Source organism: Bos indicus x Bos taurus, chromosome 2 (genome assembly GCF_003369695.1).
Source record: "Bos indicus x Bos taurus breed Angus x Brahman F1 hybrid chromosome 2, Bos_hybrid_MaternalHap_v2.0, whole genome shotgun sequence".
Classification (NCBI taxonomy): Eukaryota; Metazoa; Chordata; class Mammalia; order Artiodactyla; family Bovidae; genus Bos; species Bos indicus x Bos taurus.
Genome location: NC_040077.1, coordinates 64,419,562 through 64,443,233, shown reverse-complemented (window position 1 = coordinate 64,443,233; position 23,672 = coordinate 64,419,562). Strand labels below are relative to the sequence as shown.

General features: G+C 40.2%; 1 protein-coding gene across 6 annotated transcripts in view; it reads right to left on the bottom strand.

Moving 5' to 3' along the window:
* The window catches only part of NCKAP5 (NCK associated protein 5), a 1,219,674-nt gene that overhangs the window by 371,018 nt on the left and 824,984 nt on the right, over positions 1–23,672 (bottom strand). For all 6 annotated transcript variants that reach the window (XM_027562077.1, XM_027562091.1, XM_027562069.1 and 3 more), the window contains one exon: positions 4,301–4,388. In XM_027562077.1, the coding sequence (XP_027417878.1) occupies positions 4,301–4,388 (88 nt within the window). The remainder of the gene's footprint in view (positions 1–4,300; positions 4,389–23,672) is intronic.

Sequence of the window (23,672 nt, the reverse complement as noted above, 5' to 3'; positions counted from 1 at the left end):
GAAAATAGGTTCATGTCAGAGAAATCTTACTGTTGGAAAATTTGAGTCAGGTGTGTCAATAACCTTCATATTATGAAACAATAAATTTCCCGGCTCTTACCCCAAGAATATGACCTCAGATAGTGTTAACTATGCAGTCCACTGTTTCATCACATACAACTTGCACAACTGGTTTCACTACTATTCCCATATTTAGAACATTGTGATGACGGAGGTGACAGGGATCTCCCTGGAACTCAGGGCCACCCTTCTCTCTGTTCTCATGTCCTGAATCCCCAGAGGGCAAAGTTGTGCCTAATTCCCAATAAAACTCAATAAATAACTGTTCAATCTATAAATGACCTTTATGGTTCATGTAACCCAAATTCCTCTCTCATTTTCCTGATAATGAACCTAAGGCCAATGAGAGCAATAGCTGAAAAATCCCTTCCATGGAGCATGAATTCATGTTACTAACTGTCTCCTCCCTAGAGAGAAGAGTTGACTTCCCAAATCTAACAGACTGTACTATTAAGAGGAAAGAGGTTTTTTTTTTTTTTTGGAGTTTGGAGTAGAGAAATGTTTATTGTAGGCCAATGCAAGGAGATGGGTGCTCAGTCGTGTCTGACACTTTCACCCCAGGGACTGTGGCCCGCCAGACTCCTCTGTCCATGATGATTCTCCAGGTAAGAATACTGGAGTGGGTTGCCATGCCCTTCTCCAGGGGATCTTCCCAACCCAGGGATTGAACCCAGGTCTCCTGCATTGCAGACAGATTCTTTACTAGCTGAGCTACGGGCCTCAAAAATCCCAAATTCCCGCAAAGCTTTCAGCAAAGCGCTTTTCTAGGAAAGGTGAGGGAGGGGCGTGGTTAGTTGTTGCAAACTTCTTGGTGTCAGAACCTTTGTTCTTGAGGTCAGGTCATGGTCAGATAGTGATGTTCCTGTAAACCTTCACCAAATAAAATTATTCCCTGTTCTGACAAGAACAGGCAAGGACCTAAGGCACAACTTTCACCCTTCAAGGTCGAGGTCCTGGCTGAGAGGTGGTGGATTTTAGCTGGCAGTTCCCTAGGGCCACACACCCAGACCCTGCCCAGCTGTTGAGGCTGAGGGAGCCAGGTGTTCAAGACCCAACTGGTCCTCAGGCTCCTCAGATGGCACAGGCCAGGTACCAAAGACCAAGATCCAGGCAGACTCCCATTGCTATTAGGTCACAGAGGTGGGGATGGTGGAGAGATTCACCAGCAACTCAAGGGCCGGGCAACCTTGGCCAGAGCTCTGGGGCCTGGCAGGACACAACCCCCAGCCTGTTCCCTGTGCCTCGCCTCCTCCCCAGCTCACCTGCCGGCCTGAGGCCTCTTACTTCACTCTCCTAAGGACAACCCCTCCATCGACTATTGGCTGAACAAGCCTGGGTATTCTCCTTAAAATTGAGAAGCATCAAGGAAAAAGAGGAATCGTAACAGAGTGGGACAGTGCACAGCCCTTAGCAGGCAGCCATTGTCGAGTGCCATTACCACACAACACATTACCAGGCAATGGTTACCAGTTACCCTGAGACCACTAACGCCAGAAGGTTACAGCGAGGTTAGAAGGCCTGCTCAACCATTCGTCAGCGCCACAGTGGGCCCCTCCTCCAAGTAGCAACTCTCAAAGAGGAAATAGCTTTTAAAACACATTTTTAGAAGTCTCTGTTTTTCTAAGAAGCTTCTGGTTTCATAAAATGAATTCTGATGATAAGTGTTTATACCACAGATTTGGCTAATAAGTGGTAAAGAGATAAGCAAAGAATGATTAAGAGAAAATAAGAACCTGGATGAAACAGCCGCGATGAGGACACAGAAAAAAGCACAGAAGGAATGCTGAGTTACTTAGTTCTAATTGAAGCCAGGTGTTACCAGGGGGCAGCGAATATGATTCTTTAAGGTTAAACAGAACCATTTAATGCAAAGTCAATATGTTTTTTTTTTTTTAAACTTATACTTCAATTTTCTGCCAAAGAAGATATTACTACCTAGGAAAGATTCAGACCTCGAAGCACTTAAAACCTTATCTTAACTGCAGGCGACCATTCACCAGGAAAAGCTGGGCATGCCTTCCCCACGTGAAGATGACCTCAAGAAGAATATCAACCTTTTCCCTAGAAATAGATTTTAGTGGTTTTTCTACTGTCTTTATGGAGCTAACTTTAATCTCCTCTGAGTTAAGTCAACACCTTGCATTGTTTTCACTGGAGATGGAGAACAGTTGTCTCCAGTGTCAAATTGTAGACCTGTAGATGTCTCAAGTGGAGAAGGCAATGGCACCCCACTCCAATACTCTTGCCTGGAAAATCCCATGGACGGAGAAGCCTGGTAGGCTGCAGTCCATGGGGTCGCTAGAGTCGGACACGACTGAGCGACTTCACTTTCACTTTTCACTTTCATGCATTGGAGGAGGAAATGGCAACCCACTCCGGTGTTCTTGCCTGGAGAATCCCAGGGACGGGGGAGCCTGGTGGGCTGCCGTCTATGGAGTAGCACAGAGTCGGATACGACTGAAGCAACTTAGCAGCAGCAGCAGATGTCTCAAGAGTCAATAATTTAGGACGCAGACTTAGGGGCTTCCCCGGTAGCTTAGCTGTAAAGAAACAGCCTGTAAGCGGCAAAGAAATGAATGGTAGGTTTAATCCCTGAGTTGGAATGATGTCCTGGAGAAGGAAACAGCAAACCCACTCCAGTATTCTTGCCTGGAGAATACCACGCACAGAGGGCCAGTGCGCTGCAGTCCATCGGGTCACAGAGTCAGACATTACTTAAAGAGTAAACACACACACAGACTTCTGAAGGCTAACTCTACCTAGATTTCTTAACTTTATATGATACTGTCACTTTTATTATTAGATTTCTCTCAATACTGTCATCATAAGTTGGGTTGCAGAGCCCAAACCCTGTGAATTCAGGGAAGCTAGTGTGAAATGACCATTTACCAGCTGGGTTCCTTTCTTTGCCTCTCCAAACCCACTTGCTTTCTTAGCTAGCCAAAACCTGGGGCCATCCAGTGATCATCTTAAACTTTGACCCATTCCCTTGACTTTTTTAGCTTTTAAAAGCTCTCTATGCATAGTTGTGCAATGGATATTGGGTGTTTATTTGTGATTTTAAGGGCTTTTCAATAAAAGCCTTCCATTGATCTAGATAGAATGCCTGGGCCTCTTTCTGCTGTCAGTGTCTTCTCATCTGTGTGGCCAACTTGGGTCATGCTCAGATTAGATGCCCAGCTTCCTGGTCTAGTCACCTTGCTAGTGTTTTTTGTTTTATTTTAAAGATTTATTTGTTTTTGGCTATGCTGGGTCTTCATTGCTGTGCATTGGCTTTCTCTAATTGTGGAGAGCAGGGCCTACTCTCCAGTTGCAGAGCAAGGGCTTCGCATTGAGGTGGTTTCCCTTGTTGTAGAGCATGGGCTTTATTAGGCACTCAAGTTTCAGTAGTTGTGGCGCATGGGCTCACCAGCTGTAGCTCGTAGGCTCTAGAGCTCTAGGTTCAGTAGAAGGGGTGAAGGGACATGGTTGCCATGCAGCATGTGGGATTTTCCAGAAACAGGGGTCAAATCCATGTCTCCTACATTGGTAGGTGGCTTCTTAACCAATGGACCACCAGGAAAGCCCCTCATTTTACTAGTGCTAAAGCACCGGGGGATAAGGGTTATCAAAAGGTGACAACTTGTTAGTCTACTGACCACTGGCTCTCTTTGGATGTCTATAGATTTCATGTGGCCTGAGGCGCAAGGCTACACACATAAGCGGAGCGGACAGGCATAACCTCAAGCAGATCTTCAGCATCCTGGGATCGTCTTCCTCTCCAGGAGCCTGTCACGCACACTCACACTCCTGCCCCTTTACGTTGGCTTCCCTCTGCCTGGAATGTTCTTTCTCTTGTTTCTCTATTCCTCAGGCCCACTTTATATGTGACAGCACTGAGAAGTATTCCTTACCTCCCTGAACAGGAAGAATTACTCCCTCCCCTTTGTTCCCAGATACCTCTTTTTCAGCCCTGGTTAGAATTCTATAATACTTCTTTAGGTCTCTCTGCATCACTATAAACTTACATTTTGCACTCTCATACAACTAAATCTGTGATTCTTTTTCACAAAGTACAAGAAATAAATGAATGAAGTAAACGTGAACAGGTTTCCTCAAACAGAGGTAACTGGGGTGGCTTTCAGCCCTGGGGTCGGACCGTCCTTTCGTATTTATCTCCAGGTAAGAATGGACAGAGATAGAGAAATCTGAGCAAAACAAGCTGACCAATAGCCAGCCAAGAGTAAGACATATGGTGTACCTGATAGACCATTATATTAACAGTTTCTTCTTTTTTCTGTTCCGGAGGTCCTTGACTCTGTAGTAGATTTCGTACTGTTTCTTCCATCCTGAAAAGTGAACAAACAAAAATAGATAGATGGACGAATAAATAATTTAAGAAATGTTTCCTATTAACATGGGTCTTATTCAGTTAGTAGAAATCATTCTTTAGCAAATGATTCCCTAAGCTTAAAGCCTAGGAATCTCTTTTCTCTCCTTTCGCCTTCATCCCCTGTATTAAGAATCTGTCGTAAGTCCTCTACGATCCTTTTGCAGAATGGCCCTGGCTTCTCTCTCTTTCTGTTTACCATTCAGGTCTCTATCCTTAGACTCTCATGTCTGTACTATTGCAAACATCTTCCAACATCCCTCTTCACTTTCAATTTGACACAATGTCACTCCAGTAATCTTTCTGAAATACTCTGATTTTTTAAAAATCAATTTTCAAAGTTGACAAATCCTACATGAATGCATTTTCACCATTAATATACTGTTACATCTTCCCATTGTGATCTCTCTATGTCAGCACACAAAGATATACTTTATTCTTTTCAACTACTTTCTAATATTCCATAATGTGAATGTACCATAAATTTTTTAAACATTTCTCTGCTGATGGAATTTAAATTGCTTCAAAATTTTTGCTATTTCAATTAATAAATATCTTTATAAATACATCTTAATGCACATTTAAGAATATTTCTATAGGTCACATTATACCATATATTGTATGCCATAATCTTATTAAGTACCCACGTCAATGTACCCCTTCCCAATACCTCCCCTCTCAAGCCCAAAAGAGAAGAGTAAAACACACACATTCATTTCCATTTCCAGACATTGTCTCAAGCTGTTACTACTTTCTGGAATGCCAACAGCCTTTCATCTTCTCATGGGCCATCCATCTTTCAAAATCCACCTCAAGTTTCACTTCCTAAGAGACTTCTTACTAGTACCCTACTTCTGTGAATTCTTACAACCCTATACTTATTCTTTCATTTTAAAATTCTCCATTCTAATCCTCAAAGATTTCATGTATGCATGCTTTGTCCTCTGAAGTAAATTATAATATTTTGTATAGAACCACGTCATATATTCTTAATTTATCCTTCAATTCTGGATAAAGTAAACACTCAGAAGACATTATTATGTGAATCTCTGGTTGATTCATTTTTTTTAAAATATTAAATGCTTACTCTGTAACAAGCAATGAAAATGTATATTCAAACTGTATTCAAATGGCCTTGTCCTTGGGACTTATCCGTGAAGATTCATGGACCAGAATTCTGAGACTGGGTCGCCTGAATGAAACACACTGAACACAGTGCTCTTGTGCCCAGAGCCTGAGTCGTCTGTCTCTTCCTGTCCCATCCTGAAGCATGTATTCTAGTAACTCAATATGATCCTAGTTCAGAAGAGTTGTAGGGAGAAGTAGACTAAGCCCTCTCTCTCACGCGGGCATCTAGCAAGACAAATTAGGGGCTGTAGGGGTCTATGCATTCCTGGAAGTGGCAAGGCCTTTACAATAACCAAGGTAGTGTGGTTCAGAAAGCCAACTTCTCATATGGCGCATCATTACTTAGCAGCAGAGAAAAGACACTGCAGATGAACTAGGCTAATCCAAACCAGGGTTATAATTGGGGAAATTCTGCCTTCTCAGGGAGTGGAACCATTATCCTTTCAGGATTTGGAGAAGATGGTGGACACTGATTATCAGTGTGCAGAGATTGATTTTTTTGCACATTTACACAAGCCACCTCTTCATGAATCCATCCAGGAAAACAAAATATGTTCCTAATAGTTTCACATATCTCATTTTATTAATGGTTATTAAGTAGTACTTTAAACTTGTCAAAGAATTCTCTCATCTGTTAATCATTATAATGCACTTTTGGCTCAGTAGGTAGAGTCTGCCTGCAATGCAGGAGACGCAAGTTTGATCCCTGGGCTGGAAAGATCCCCTGGAGGAAGATTACAGCAACCCACTCCAGTATTCTTGCCTGGAGAATCTCATGGACAGCGAAGCCTTACAGGATACAGTACATGGGGTCACAAAGAGTCAGATATGAATGAGCATATGGCAGTGGCAATGCACTTTTAAAAATATCATTATATCTCTGTGGTAGATAATAAAGCTGAGGCCCAAAAAGGTTAAGTGGCTTACTTACACGATCATGGTTAGTTGGATAGGGAGTTAGGATTAAACTATTTTCATGACTGTAAAAACAGCATCCTTTTTCCACTAGGCTTTATTTACATTCAAGGAAATGATTTTAAATGGAGTCTTAACTCCTAGTTAGGAGTTATATTTGTGAACACCTATTAGCTGCTAAACCCAAGAAAGCAAAAATATTATTTCTGACCTGAGGAGAGGTTAGAAAGACCTGGTAGAAAAGACAAAGTAAGTTTATGAGAAAAGAATAGGTGTGAAGAAGTTACAAATTCTGAAATAATAAGTGATTTTTATACTTTATAATTTCATTTTATAGAAACAGAAACAACCTCTTTAATGGTAGTAGATTTTCCATGATATTTGCTAAACCTATCATAAACAAGAAAAGTAGGGATTCATTGGTGGTTCAGCGGCTAAGACTGAGTTCCCAAAGCAGGGAGCCTGGGTTTAATCCCTGGTCAGGGAACTAGATCCCATATGCTGCAACTGGAAGAACCTGCATGCTGCAAGGAAGACTGAAGATCCTACATGCTGCAACTAAGACACAGCATAGCAAAATAAATAAATACAAACATTTTAAATAGGAAAAAAGAGAAGGGTAATGATACTGTGAATAACTTGCCCAAGATCACTCAGCAGAGACTAGACTCTCATCTCCTAAATATTAATCTACTCTTTTCCTACCTTAGCAAAGAGACTGAAAGTCTTTCTCATGTCAATCCATATTTTAATCATTTATATAAAAATTTGGCTTAACTACGGCCCAATAGGTAAAGCTCAGTTAAAATAAAATCTTGTCTTTGTCATCAATAAATTAGAATAGAATTCTGTTTCAGTGCATATCTTTTTTTTTTTTTTTTGTTTCAGTGCATATCTTGCTGAATTATCTCTTCTGTATATTTAAAAGTTCTATGCATGAGTTGCTGGATTAAAAAGAAAAACATTTATTCACCTTCTCCCCTTTCTTCTTGACTTCACAGTTTAAAAAATAAGAAAGAAAAAAGAGGGCGTGGACAGAAAATTGTTAAAACAGAATCTCAAGCAGCCTAGATCCACAGTAATACTGTGAACACTTTTCTGGCACAAATTCATTATTAATTAAAACCAGTTATATATCCAAGCTACAGCTTGGAACAGAGTTGTAGGGACTCAGCTTAACTCTTGATAAAAAAAAAAATTAAGTTGTCTCATCTTTTCACAACCCTTATGAATCTGGTGACAGAAAAATATTTTGAACCTTATAAGAATATACCATTATTTATCCCCTAATGACATTTTTAAAAAAGATTATCATTTAGTAAACTCCCTTATTTTAAAAATCAAAAACTGTGAAGCACCATCCCTTGTAGTGCAGTGTCCAGTGACACTTTATTTTGTTTTATTATTTTGATAGCTGGTGTATGAGTCTAGTCTGCACACAGAACAATTACACCATCCACTTCCCAAATGTGAACTAAAAATAATCAATTCCTTTCTCCAAGTCAGGCACAGGTAGAGTTTCTTGCTTGTAAGTTGCTGATTTGTTGAACATATCATTAAACACTAACCTTAATTAATATCTTCTAGTTCTGTTTTTTCCCCCACTTTTGTCTATCCTGAGATTAAATCCTTTTGTCCTCTAAGTATGGGTCAAGTAACTATCATAACTAAAAACAGTCTAGGCTAAAATTACACTTGGTGAAATGTAATAAATTTTAATACATATTAAGTGAACTATTTTTTAAAAGTTAAGTCCTATACACATCAGACAAATAAACTAAATTCATATGCAAATAGTATATTTTACATAACATAGATAAAAATGTAAGAACTGTATTTAATTAAAAACAGATTCCATGTTTTATGGTATATATCACTTAATTACCACCACCACTATAGTATTTTCTCTAGGGGAAGAAAAAAAAGTTTTGCTTAAAAGGGGCACAAACTTAAAGTTAGAAAAAAAGGACATTAAAAAAGAATTCATGAGAATAACAATTCAAAACCACCTAAGAGCTGGATCAGTGAGAATTTGAAACAAAATCTCCCTGTGCCCAGAGATCCACCTTTGTCACAGACCCCCATTTAAAGAGCACACGACTGGGGAATTGTCATTGGATTTGCACCCATGTCTTATAGAGACAGTCTCCCTGCACAACAAAGGAAGATTCTTCTGGAAGTAAATGTTCAAAGATGATGGTTTCCTGAATCTCTTCAAGGCAGGAAACAACCTAATAATATCACAATCAGAGAATATGATTTGAGTCCTAAAGAACTTCATTCATTCAATAATGAAAGGATTATCAGAAAACAGGATCCCAGAGCACTCTGGGAGCAATTTATTCTAACAGCAGGTAAAGGAAAGTGAACTCGTCCACACTCCTTTCTTCCTCCCCAAATCCTGCCCTCTCTTTTTTGCCTAATGAGACTCTGGGAACTGATCAGACCATTAGACTGAAGTGTTCTTTTGTGACTCTTGTGATCAAATATTCAGTTTAGTATGTCATTTTTGACAGAAATGGAACAAAATGAACACAAAAACAAGAAGTCACTCTCCTCAAATCAAATTAGTAACTCATAAGGCTCTTTGAACCAAAAGCTGACATGCTTTTTGTTTTTAAGAAATATACTTTAACTTGTGTATTTGCTGATGAGTCACATAAAACTAAATCACTAATGTAATTTTTCAATTGTCCCTCGTATTTTCTTATGTGAGAGGCTTCAAGATCATAACTCACCCACTTCTGCTAAAATGCATGCCATATTCTCTTCACCTACACTGTGCAGTTTGTTGAGAGCTGCTGCTGTGACTTGCAAATTGCTTCTCCTTGTGTTTTACTTTATTTGACTCCCAATCCTCTCATTTCGAGAAACTGTATCAATTTAAGCAAGGATACCTCCATGACTGAATTTCACTTTAAGACAAGAAGAAAGGGACTGTGGTTCAAACAGAAAGAAGGCTGAAGGACCTGGGGCAGGGCACGCTGGAATCAAGATTGCCAGGAGAAATATCAATAACCTCAGATATGCAGATGACACCACCCTTATGGCAGAAAGTGAAGAGGAACTAAAAAGCCTCTTGATGAGAGTGAAAGAGGAGAGTGAAAAAGTTGGCTTAAAGCTCAACATTCTGGTCCCATCACTTCATGGCAAATAGATGGGGAAACAGTGGAAACAGTATCAGACTTTATTTTGGGGGGGCTCCAAAATCACTGCAGATGGTGACTGAAGCCATGAAATTAAAAGACACTTATTCCTTGGAAGAAAAGTTATGACCAACCTAGATAGCATATTCAAAAGCAGAGACATTACTTTGCCAACAAAGGTCTGTCTAGTCAAGGCTATGGTTTTTCCTGTGGTCATGTATGGATGTGAGAGTTGGACTGTGAAGAAAGCTGAGCGCCAAAGAATTGATGCTTTTGAACTGTGGTGTTGGAGAAGACTCTTCAGAGTCCTTCGGACTGCAAGGAGATCCACCCAGTCCATTCTAAAGGAGATCAGCCTTGGGTGTTCTTTGGAAGGAATGATGCTAAAGCTGAAACTCCAGTACTTTGGCCACCTCATGCGAGGAGTTGACTCATTGGAAAAGACTCTGATTCTGGGAGGGATTGGGGGCAGGAGGAAAAGGGGATGACAGAGGATGAGATGGCTGGATGGCATCACCAACTCGGTGGATGTGAGTTTGAGTGAACTCTGGGAGATGGTGATGGACAGGGAGGCCTGGCGTGCTGCGATTCATGGGGTTGCAAATAGTCGGACGCGACTGATCTGATCTGATCTGATCTGATACAAGAGAGTGAAGCACAATAAAACAAAGTATGCTTGTATATATTTCCTACATTGGAAGACTATTCAGCAATCAAAGGGAATAAGCTGATACATGCAGTATCGAAGACTCTCAAAAACATTCGGGTGAGGGAAAGAAGGCACACACAAAAGACTAAATACTACATGATTTCATTTATATGTAACTTTAGTACAGGGAAAATTAATTTATGATGTAAAATTTAACAACAGTGATTGTCAAGAGAGGGCAGGGGAGGGGCAAGGACTGACTGGTAAGGAACACAAGGAACTTCCTGGGATGATGCTAATGTTCTATTTCTCTCTAGGGGTTTCAATGGATTGCACAAATACAAGCATTTGTTGGAATTCATCCAATGCTACATTTAAGATTTGTGTATATCATTATACATAAATTTTACCCTGAAACAAAAAATACAGAGTAAACAAATATGGAACTCTAATTAGCAATATACATACCCATATCTACATAATTTGGGCCAAAATATATCAATGCCTAAAATTTACTCTGAAATGCTTTAATGATTATATGATGGATGGAGAGAGAGATGGATACATGGCTAGATATGTAGAAGAGCAAGTAAAAGTGAATGGTAGAATCTAGTTGGTGGGTTTACAGTGTTTGCTATAAAATGCATTCAACTTTTTCTGTATTTAAATTTTTTTCATAATAAATTATTGACAAAGTTATTTGTTTTTATTTTTTTTTAATTTGTTTTTAAATGTAGACCATTTATCTCTTGGATAGAAATGTAGAAGAGAAGCAACTGCTTTTCTTCCACAAATGGTTGCTAGGTGTATGCAGGTCTGGCTGTGTGGATCTCAATCTCTACAGAGAAAGGAGATTTGGGTGTGGTGTCTCCTTACACCTGGAGAGAAGTCACTTGTCTTCAGATGTGTTGCTGGCCCTTCTGCTTCTATGTGTGAAGATCCTGAGGCTATTCCCAGGCTGTCTGTTCTGTTTGATTACAGCCTGGAGGTCTCTATGGCACTCTGACCTTCACTTAGCTTCTGCCTGCTACACTATTCTGAATCTTGGCCACTTTTAGTGAGCATGCTGACCTGGCAGTTTGTCTCCAGACACTGCTGTAGGAGTGCCCTTGACCTGCTGCAGTAGGCCCCGTGGGTCTCCAGGCAGCCTTGAAACCACACAGGATCTGAAAAAAGCCTGGAAAGGTAAAGCCCAGGATCTCCTTTGTACCCGAGCCTAGTGGACCACCAAGTGGGTAGTCTTCTTTCCATAAGGAGAAGCCTTACCTTTGTGCTTTCTTCATACTCTGAGCTCCTCTCCATCATAACCTCGTGCATCTTATTAATGAGCTCTGAGTTCCTTAAGTTTAGTGACTGTCTTATTTATCTCTGACAACTAAGCATAGCTAGTGTTACTGAGTCAGTGTTCAATAAGTTCTTTTTTAAGTGAATGAACAAATGAATCTAATAGTTCTTTTACTCATTTGTCCCCTGGCTCCTTAGATTGTCATTGTCCTACAGACCTATATGTAGATCTAACTGCTCAGAGAGAAGTCATAACAGGTGAGAGGTACAACAAGACTAAATGGGCTGTGACTCATGGGGTTAAGATGCAGGGCTCCTGGTCATGGGTAAAACAAACCAAACATCTCCCAGAAATAACTCCCTACTCTTTCTGTCAAATTTAATATGCAGTCCACAGTTCATATGCTTCATCTGCAACTAATTAGCTTAGATAGTTAGAATATTATCCTAATGAGGCCAGGGTTTGCGATTCAGTCCCTAGCCTGGACACCCTTTACCACCTGGCTGACTAATCTCTGCTAAGAAAGCCCAGTGTCCCACTGCTAAAGGAGAAAGGATTGGAGAATTATATGAATGAAGAACATATTTTGTATGGTCTCCCAAATTGTTTGCAAATCATTTGCTTTTAAATTTCTTTTTCCAATCCTACTTCCATTGCTTTCCTCAACAACCCACCCTACCTCTCCATTTGAATTGCAGTGAAAAGCTTTCCTCAAGCTCAGGAGTGAGAGGAAAAGCTGACTAATTTTCAGTTTCAAGATGAAACTGTTCATGTGGAAACTTTGCTGGTTTAGAACTGGGTTCTGCCCAAGTGCACCAACTTGTTTCCTTACCAAATAAGCTTCCTCACTTAGAAGCTAACACATCTAAGCATGGAAGCAGGGACAATCCCCAGGTGGGCTGTGACTCTGATGTTCTTAACCCAGTCTTCCCTTATCCTGGTTTAATAGTTAGGAAGACTAAATCTATGTCGACAATAACTAAAAAGAGCACGGAAACTGAAGTTTACTCTGGCTAAATGTGGGAGAGATAGGATTTCTTCTTTCTTTCCTAGATGATATATATTTTTAATTCAGCACAAATTTTGCCAGAATAATACTGTTGCCCAGAAACCACAGTGCTCTTAATTCACTCATGGGGACACAGCACCATTTATAAACAGATCGAAAGGTGCTAGTCTAATTTGAATTACTGCATCATATTCACTCCAGGGCCATCTGTATGTGAGCAGAAAGCAACATAAATTTCCTCATGGGCAGGCTTATCCTGATCCTGCTTGGGGAGCTCACTGTGTGGAGAGAGGCAGATTTGAAGAAGGCAAGGAAGCAAGGATATGCATTCAGAGGAAAAATCCTCATTTTTCACATTGAGCTGAAGGGAATCCCCTGAATGTTAACAAGCAAATCTCAAGTGTCTGCACAACAGAGGCAGAACACAAAGCTGCATTTATGGATTCATGTGTTTGTAGAGTTTGCACTAATCCAGAGATAGAGACTCCTGTGTGTGCTGGTGAATGCCAGAAAGAAGTGTACCTCACTAGTTTCCACTGTCCTGAAGGCAGGGTTGGTGATGTTTCCCAAGAATCCACAAGAGGTCTACAAAATGGGTTACTTCTCTCAGTGGAGCCTGGTTTTTTAATTAATGCAGTAGTTATTAATATGATTAGCTTCATTAACACAAAATAATTAACAGTTAATACAGTCCCCCATGTCCAATCTCAAAAGCTTGTCTTTCTTTTTGAAAAACTTTTATTTTGTATTGAGGTATAGCTGATTAACAATGCTGTGAAAGTTTCAAGTGGACAGCAAAGGGACTCAGGGACACATACCTATGAATCTATACCCCCCAAAACTCTCCTCCCATCCAGGCTGCCACATAACATTGAGTGGAGTTTCCTGTACTATAAAATAGGACCTTGGTTAGTTATCCATTTTAAGTATAGCTATGTGTACATGTTCATTCCAAACTCCTTAACTATCCCTTCCCCCATCCTTGCTTTCCCGGTAACCATAAATCCATTCTCTAAGTCTATGAGTCTCTTTCTGTTTGTAAGTTAGTTTTGTCTCTTTGACTTCTAAATCTACCTTTATGATGTGTCCTAATAGAATTCCTCAAAATAGTGAATTTCCACAAATATACTCAGATTTACTTGGTTTTCCTAAGATTTTGTTTTCTTGAGTAGTCTGAAGAATGAATATTCTTTGAGTTTGATACTGCCCAAAAATAACTTTGAATTAACAAGACAACTACTTTTAATATAAATGGATTATTTAGCACTAGTGGTACAGAACCTACCTGGCCAATGCAGGAGATTTAAGAGACACGAGTTTGATCCCTGGGTTGGGAAGATCCCCTGAAGGAGGGCAAGGGAATCCAGTCCAGCATTCTAGCCTGGAGAACACCATGGACAGAGGAGCCTGGAAGGCCACAGTCCATAGGGTTGCAAAGAGTCAGACACGACTGAAGTGACTTTGCACAGCACAGCAACACATATTATTTAGGGTACAGATCTTTATAGCTCAGTAGCCAAAGGTCAGGGAAACTTTGAAGATAACAGACCTTTCTATTTGTAATTGAACCATACTGTTTATTCTTATTGGCTGCTAATAATAGGAATAAAATTAGTTTAATGTGTCATGAGGATACATATTAAATTGTAAGTAGAGGCTATTCTCTTTTAGAATATTAACATAACTAGTTGGAACATCATTTTCCCCATTTCTTAAAATGAGAATTTTATCATTTTACCTTGGTCAAGAAAACAATAAAATGTGGACTGAGTCATCAAGATTTCTTTCTTGATTTGCACCATGCTTTTGAAAGCCGAAATCTAGTAATGTAAGGACATCAGGTACTCAAAATGAGGCCCACCGTATGTTTATAATTTTTTTCACAGTTGTGACTGGCTCCTCATAAGATGGTTAAGACCCCCAGGAATTCACCACACACTCTGTTTTATCATGCTTCAAAACCTATTTGGGATTTGACCCAGAAAAAAATGAAGAATTGAATGACATGATTAGACTTGTTTCTCATTGGGAAATTAATCATGAATTTGATTCTCACTTTCCACATCTTAAAGACTCTTTTTCAGGGGGCCTTGAAGAACAAGAGTTAATGTTAAAGAGTCAAGCCAACTCTCTACTGGATCTGAATAATGTCCAAGGCAGCACCGTAAGTTCGTATTTTGTGTTGTTGTTGTTGGGAATATTAGAGAAGGACAGGAAAATCTAATTGACCATATTTGGGATCCAGTTATAGTATTAAGTTTTGGGGCAAGAAAGTGCAGTAGTAGCAAAGAGATGCTTTAAGAATCCATAAAACTGGCTTCTGGAGTCTCCTGCATGGCACAGGGCATTCTTCAATGGGCCTGCTCTTTAATTCATATGCTTGTTTCGACATTTGATTCATAATAGTTTAGGGTGGCTTCTCTTAATAGAGAAGACAGTACTGCAAACCACAGCACAGCCAGAAAATTGATGCTATCAGATCCTCTCCCAGCCTCAACTCCTGTGGCCACAGTATAGTAAGTAAATGTATGAGAGTCCTATACTTCCTAAAATGACATAAGTGGGTCTGTGGAAACATTTCTACCAGCTGCGCAACTTTGGACAAATCACTTACATTTCTAGAACCTTAGTATCCTTCTCTATGAAATGGATATATCACGTCAGTCCTACTTACTCCAGAAGGATGTTGCGAGGATGCAACGAGACAAAATGTGAAATGTTATATAAGTTGGTATTTGTTTCTCTTATGTCTTTAACTAACTTTCAGAAGTAAAGGCTCTGTGAATTATAGATCTTCTGGAGATGATGTGAGAAAGACAGAAAATAGTCTCTTTGGGAATATAAACCAATCAAGTCAACACTTGATGGAAGCACCTACTGTCTTTTCCTTTTTTCAGAAAGTATAGAAAAGCTACTGCACCTCTCTCTAATTTCCAGCAACAACTGGTCTGAAGAATAGGGAAGGAAAGTGAAGTCGCTCAGTCATGTCCGACTTTTTGCAACCCCATGGACTGTAGCCTACCAGGCTCCTCTGTCCATGGGATTTTCCAGGCAATAGTACTGGAGTGGGTTGCCATTTCCTTCTCCAGGGGGTCTTCCTGACCCAGGGATCGAACCCAGGTCTCCTGCATTGTAGACAAATGCCTTACCATCTGAGCCACCAGGGAAGTCCTAAGAATAACCTACCTTCTAAGTCCGGAAAGGACAGGTTACACTGGTGTCATAAAGAACCCCAACATCCCAGCGGCTTAAAAATGACTGAACTGTATGTTGACACACGGTCTGGGTACCTTGGCAGTCAACTGTTCTCCAGGAGTAGGGAGTTTCTATGTCCTGGTTTCCCAGGACAGTCCAGTTTATGTCTATTATCCTGGCACAATTATTAATAGCATCCTTTTCACTCCAGCATTTTCTGGTTGGATGATAACATATTATGATCTTCCTGTAAATGGAATAACTCAAATATTCAAGCTGTCTTAGCCTCTCAACATGAGGCATTCAGTGCTACTGGGAAAAGAGACACTGGTGAACACTGTAGGAATTTTTACTGTCTCATTCCAGAAATCACTTCAATTTAAAAGCCTTTGGCCAGAACCAATCATAGGGCCTGACTAAATGCTACAGTAGCTGGTAAATTTTGTCTTCTGAGCACCCAGCAAGGAGAAGAGAACCAGATACTGGTGCTAATAAAAAGTCTTCCATATCTGCATTGTCAGAATTGAACACTTACACGGAACTACTTCTCAGTGAGTGTCTGCTCGGCTTGTCTGACTGTACACAGTCATCTCCAGGTGGCTGACTGCCAAAACTCAAGACAGGCAAATGGTGTTAGTCGTGCTGGTCTTTTCCCATTGGGTATTACTTCTCTCCCTCTGGTGACTGAGCTGTCACTGTTGAGACTTTTCTCCCTTCCCAACTAGATATCCATTGTCACCCTTGTTTCACGCATGCTAAATTGATCACCACCCTATACAGTTAGTCCTTTTGAGCTTCCTGAATTGTCTACAAGTGTGTTCCTTCTAATGGGAAATTTTGAAATCAACACCTTCAAAGTCTGTTTTGCTTTGAAGAACACAGTATAAGCTTTCAGCGTGACAGTTAATATACATATGTTTCTGATGTAGCCTATTTTATAGCAGCTATCTATAAACATGGAAAAGCAGCCTATACTTCCACAGAACTTTTGTGATCATCTAAGTCACCTCAGAGAGGAAAATGGAAGAGGTGGTTGCTCAGTGGTGTTAGCAGGAGACGTTTAATGTTCCACTTATTTTTTACCCAACCGTCCTTGTTTAAAATGTCATCACAACTCAAGATATGGCAATAACTGGCATGCTTGATCCTTAGAAATTCTGAAGTGTAGAAATGTGTCAAGATTTAACAGGTAAAAGTGAAAACTGGGGAAAAAGAAGTCAATTTAAAACCTGCTTCTGTGGTAGATTAAAAACAAAAAAGGAAACATCAGAGTAATACTTACTCTGCAATGTCATGAAAGTGTGTTTTGTCAATCATCATAATCATCTGATATTTGGAGAGAGATGTTCCTGCCAATTACCATAAGAAAAAGGAGATTCCTTCCTTTCCCTCCTTGCCTATCCAAATAGCATGCATCCATCAAGCTCCAGACTAAGTCCCATCCCCTGTTTCCCTGACAGCTCTGGTCCACTGGAGTCTCTCCTTCATCCAGTGAAAAGTGTTTTCTCAAGAACAATTGCAGGAAATCATCAAGGTAGGGTGGGGGCAAATCTCATTAAAATTCAGATTCACAGGTCCACCAGAGATTTAGTGATCCAGAATCTCTGAGAATGAATCTGTATTTTTTATAAAGAAATTCTTGCACATTAACTTTTAGGGATCTCTGTTATAATCTCATGTCTTCCCCAAACACTTATATAGTACTTGGCATGGTTAAATATTATGAAACAATTTAATGTGCAGGATTCTTGTTTCAACAACTATCTGTGAGTGAGTTAGAGGGCCCCAGTATGTATCTCAGGTCTTCTTCTATTATCCCCATCATGAATCAGTATCAATTTACCCTGAGTGTATGGAATATCTCTTGAGTTGTGGACTTATATACTAATTAGCTTCATCTGGAACATAGTTGATGGTGAAAAGTAGATGGAAAGTATGGTTAGATGAACCTAGGTTTCATTCCAATGCTGAAAAACTTAAAGACAATTCCTTCTATAATATGAGTAATCATTCTCTCATTTACTCATTCATTCTTTCATCATCCCCTTACGAAATTATCTATTTCCTTATTTGCTAATCATCCATTGAACCCATCTATGCACTTTGTACTATAACCAGCCACTCAAATAAAGAAAATCAGCTAAGTATAGGAAACCGGCAAGCCAGTAATTACATTATATGTAATAAGTTCCAAAAGAAGATGCCATGAGGTGAAAAAAATCTAAGAGGCTAAGAGAGTTCCTTTGGAGGTGTTGACATGTGCTGAATTTTTGGAAATGAGTAGGATTTAATTAGACAGAAAAGAGATTTTCAAACTAATGATTTTGTTTACAAATTTTAAATTGCTTGCCATGAGCTTTTGCGATGAGAAACATGCTTTAAGTGTGTACATCACAGTCCATATGCCTACTGAACGCATGAGCATTTCATTTTAGAATTGTATAGGTTGTACAGACATTTTAGTATTGTTTAGTATTGACTGAGCGACTTCCCTTTCACTTTTCACTTTTCACTTTCATGCACTGGAGAAGGAAATGGCAACCCACTCCAGTGTTCTTGCCTGGAGAATCCCAGGGACGGGGAAGCCTGGTGGGCTGCCATCTATGGGGTCACACAGAGTCGGACATGACTGAAGTGACTTAGCAGCAGTAGCAGCAGCATAGACATTTTAATATTATTTAGTATTGACTGAGTGACTTCCCTTTCACTTCTCACTTTCATGCACTGGAGAAGGAAATGGCAGCCCACTCCAGTGTTCTTGCCTGGAGAATCCCAGGGACAGGGGAGCCTGGTGTTCTGCCATCTATGGGGTCACACAGAGTCAGACATGACTGAAGTGACTTAGCAGCAGCAGCAGTATTGTATAGATATTTTAATCAAATGCAAAGCATTTGTCCATCATTGTTAGCTAAACTAGTTAAGACTCTTCCAACTGAATTAGATACATTTAAAGTTATGTTCACAGTTTAATGGAAATTTATAACTACATTTCAAACAGTGTCAAACAGAACCTCTAGTTACTGGTCCCCAACTGATACATATTCCTAAATGGAGCACTGGTCTCATTACATTTCATGCACATATATATTTATTCCCCGCAACTTGGGATGTTCAGCTTTCCTCCACTATTTAGATTCTGTTCTTCCTGACTTTGAATGTCTATGAGAAAATAAAGAATAACCACATCAGAATATCTGTTGCTAAGAAATAGTTAGTATGATAAAACTAGTACCAATAACTGCAAAATTTCCCAACCAGAAGGTTAAGATAAAACAACAGTGGATTGTTTTCAATTATTTCTTATTGTGGAATACAAGCTTTTATATAGCACTTTTATTGCACATTTCTGCCCAGTGAAATAGAGGCTGGAAATAGGGTGACTTTTGGTGAAAAGAGTGCCCCTTTATCCTTGAATTCTCAATGCTTCAGAAAGAAAGAAGCGAGGATAGTTGGGGGAAAGGGCAGAGGACCTCTGCACTAACTTGAAAAAAATTTTTAATATGTAAAAGCACCAGAGAAACCAGTTTTCAGACTTATCACAAAAGAAAAAAAAAATGAGACAATTAGTACTGATAAACACTCAAAATCTGCCAAGTGGCAGGATTTTTAAAATGTAAATGATGAATGAGAATATGCTATGCTGATTGAATTGCTAGAAATTATCATGGCAGCATGCATAGATACATACAACATTAACTGCTTTTAATGTTAAAGCTATGCTATTTTAGGACTTCCAGATCCATGGTCAGAAGTCCTTTTCTCCCTCCCTCTCCCTGTAAACATGAGAAACTAGGCAGACTCTGTTGTCTGTCCATTCATGTAGGATTATTGCAATATTGGTAAATTCTACACACCTACACTATACACAGGGCTTCCCAGGTGGCACTAGTGGTAAAGAAACTGCCCGCCAATGCAGGAGATGTAAGAGATGTGGATTCAATCCCTGAGTTGGGAAGATCCCCTGGAGGAGGGCATGGCAACCCACTTCAGTATTGCTGCCTGGATCACAGATTGTGCCATGGGGTCACAAAGAGTAAGACATGACTGAAGTGACAGCTGAAGTGACTTAGCACACACTCATGCATACTATACAAATATCCAAAACCAAGTAATAAGCAGAATGTTCAACTTTCTTCCAGTCATCCTTACCTTCCTCCAAATGAAGAAGAGCACATTTAATCATAAAGTACAGAGACTTGTTCTAGATTGGAAAGGGGAGGGAGAGGGTCACTCCACAATAACCTATTAGAACACAGATCCCCTAGGACCTAATTATCTACCTCTTGTTAGGCTATAAGGGACTCTAAAATGATATTGCAGTTTTTCTACAGCCAAGAAATTGATTGATGAAGCTGAGTAAATCTAGTGCCAATGTACTTCTTATGGGTGAGTACTGGCAGTAAGCACAGCCTGTAACAAGGAGCTGTCATTACCACTCAGCAGTCAATAAGTATACAGAAGAGGGCATTTGTATCCACACTGACTGGTGGTCATTTCCAGATTTTTCTGCTTGGATATATTGGACAATTTTCACTCTGCAAGACATGTTCCTGTGGTCCTTGCTTTGACACCCTACTCTCTGGGAGGAAATCCAACACATTCGTATCATCTCAGTGACAACACCAATTAGAACACTAACAATTTTCCCTGAGCCCCTCTGCCATGATTACTACTGGATCCCTGGATTCTATCCTCTTCCATCTCTTCTGGACCTTTGCTCTCATACCTGCCCCTTTGCTGGTCTCTCTCTCTCCATAAGCTTTTTTTAAAAATTTTAAATCAGATGTCAAACAAGTTAACATCAACTTTACCCTAATGGAATCTTCCTTTGCCCCATTCCCCCTTTGCAATGTATTCCTCTTTTCTCTCCTCTCCCCACCATCTATATTAAAGAACAGTTTCTATGTTCTGTTTTTACATTTTTCCCCACCAAATTAATCTCAACAACTACTTTTCACCCAACTTCTGCCCTGATGTCTATGCTGAGACTAGTTTCTTATCATCAGTAGACCTAAAATCACCACACTCACTAATTTGTCCTAAGTCTTTTGACTTAAAGCATCCGCCTACCTTGGTCACCCCTTCCTTATTGAAGTTTTCCTCTCTCTTGCTTTCATGGCTACATTCTCCACATATTCCTCCTTCCTATCTAAACATGTTTGTATTTCCTACTGAGGTCTCCTTCTCCCCTCACCTAGAGATGAACACGCCTCATGGCCAAGGTCTCAGTCTTCTGTTCTCTCTCTCTGCTAGCTCTATGCTCTACTTGTCTTTTTCTCCAATCTCATTTATTACCTCTTGTGCTCTGTATTTCCAAAGCTAAATCTCCAAGCCCAGATCTGGCTTTCCAGTGACTTACTCAGTGCTCAACTTGATGCCATGCCAGAACTTCATACTCAGCATATACACACTCACCAGCAACATCTTCACCAGATAATCTGCTTTCTTTTCCCTGTTGGGTCTGGTACTGTTTAATTGCCCTTGGCAGACTCCCTGCCACTCCCATACTTTCCCTGATGGCTCAGGAGCAGAAAGCTTGGGAATTGTACTTCCTCAGACACCATTACCTGGTTAAAGGTTCCTCCAATGAGGTGCACGAACAATATTTTGAAGGTTGAAAAGAAGCATATGTTTTTCTCCTCTTCCAATAGTGGTGGCATCACCAACTCGATAGACGTGAGTCTGAGTGAACTCCGGGAGTTGGTGATGGACAGGGAGGCCTGGCGTGCTGCAATTCATGGGGTCACAAAGAGTAGGACACGACTGAGCGACTGAACTGAACTGAATAGCGATGGAAATCATGTGGGCTTCCAGAATGTCAAGTTTTGCCACAGTTGGCTGAACTTGCACTTCCTTGCCTGTTAGCAGTCTTGGGACTGCAGGGCTGCTGTGACTACTGTTCTCACAGTTTCTGCATCTTTGGAAGTGGCAACAAACCCTATAACTGTGGACCACAGCTCAGCTTGAACTTGACAGCAGCAGTCCCCTTAAGTATGCTCCTTGAATCTTTCCTGTTTTTGTTGCGGGCATGTACTCCACTGGATGGAATCCCTCTAGGCTGCAACTATTCTTTTCCTGACCGGTCCCGAGACCACTCCTTTCCCAGTCACTCAGGATGAAAGGTCTGCAGCATCTTTTTGAACTGCATCCTTTTTGCCACCCAAGTCCTACCACTTTCCAAGCACTGCCAACTCTTCCCTTTCAGTGTCCTCCTCTTTCCTTGATCAGTGTCTCTACTTTGGTGAGGCTCTCTATTTCTTGCCACTGAACAACACTAAAAGTTTCTAGCTAGTTCCCATAACTAGTAAGCCTCTTCATCATCCTCGATCACCATCAGGTCACTCTCCTTCAAATAATAATGGTCATGCTTTCAAGAATTTGGTTACAAACATTACATGAGCCCATATTCCCTGCCCACAGGACAAAGAGTGGACCACATAGCAGGGTATGTGCAATATTTCCCTTCTTCCTATGGCCTTATTATATCCCGCTCCTTCCCTCCCCCCATAGCATATATCCAGTCAATCATAGCCAGTTGGAATTCACTCTTACAACAGAACACTTGCTTTCTGGACCCCACACCTACTTCTCATCATTTTCCCATTTACAATGTGACTTTCCTCCACCCCCCATGGAGGTCTCAAATCCTTTAAGAATCAACTCAGTTGTCACTGGGACTCCCCATATCTGGCTAGATTCCTGCAGCATTCTGAACTTGACCTTTATGTGCTCCAGTTCAGTTCAGTTCAGTTGCTCAGTGTGTCCGACTCTTTGCAACCCCATGAATCGCAGCACACCAGACCTCCCTGTCCATCACCAACTCCCAGAGATTACTCAAACTCACGTCCATCTAGTCGCTTCCTACATCTCAATAGCTGTGCTGACCCTGTGACCCAACATGGGAGCCACATAACTTGTACTTAAACTGTATTCTCTATGTGGGCTTCCCAGATAGCTCACTGGTAAAGAACACACCTGCCAATACAGGAGACATGGGTTTGATCTCTGAGTTGGGAAAATACCCTGGAGAAGGAAATGACAACCCACTCCAGTGTTCTTGCCTGGAAATCTCATGGACAGAGGAGCCTGGGGGGCTACAATCCATGGGATTGTAAAAGAGTCGGACAAGATTTAGCAACTAAACAATAATAGCAAATTCTCTATGCTTGGCTTCAGTCTTTGGTTTGGAAAATTGTGAAAACCAGGAAACATAGTATTAAGTTCACTTGCCATGTCTGCAATCCAAGCTAGACCCTAACCTGACTGAGATCTGAGCACTAAGGGTTCACCTATTCAATAGTTAATGAGGTACTCCAGCTAACTTCCCAATCTCTGCCAAGCCATAGTTTTATAGAGACTATTGCTTAAATTTAGTGAATCATGAGATCTCAAAGTTTCTCATATATAATTTTTTATTTTAATATTTTCTTTTTTATAGGTAAGATCTAGGACTCTAAATGGGTAAACACATATACATTAAGTTGAATCATGTGGAATTGTTGGTATTTGACCATTTTTGATTGATAAAATGATAGCTCTACATGGTTCAGCCTAATAAATACATGGAAAGAGATTCTCATTGCAGTTATTTTTCACAATAAGGTTTGCTATATGTAAAACACATAATTAACAAATATACTAAAGAACAGATATACCTCATGGTAAAGGGCTTTAATGATGACAACAGTAATAGTGATACTTATTGCATACTTACTATTATACCAGCTATCATGGTGAGAATGTTACATAGATAATCTCTTACATAGATTATATCTTTTCTTTCCTCATAAAACTTAAGTTTTAATCACTATTGGATAAATGGAGAAACTGCTGGTTGAAATGGTTAAAGAATTTTCCCAAGATCACTGAGCTAGTAAGCAATGGAAGAATCTGAAGGAAGACTTATTCTGCAGTTG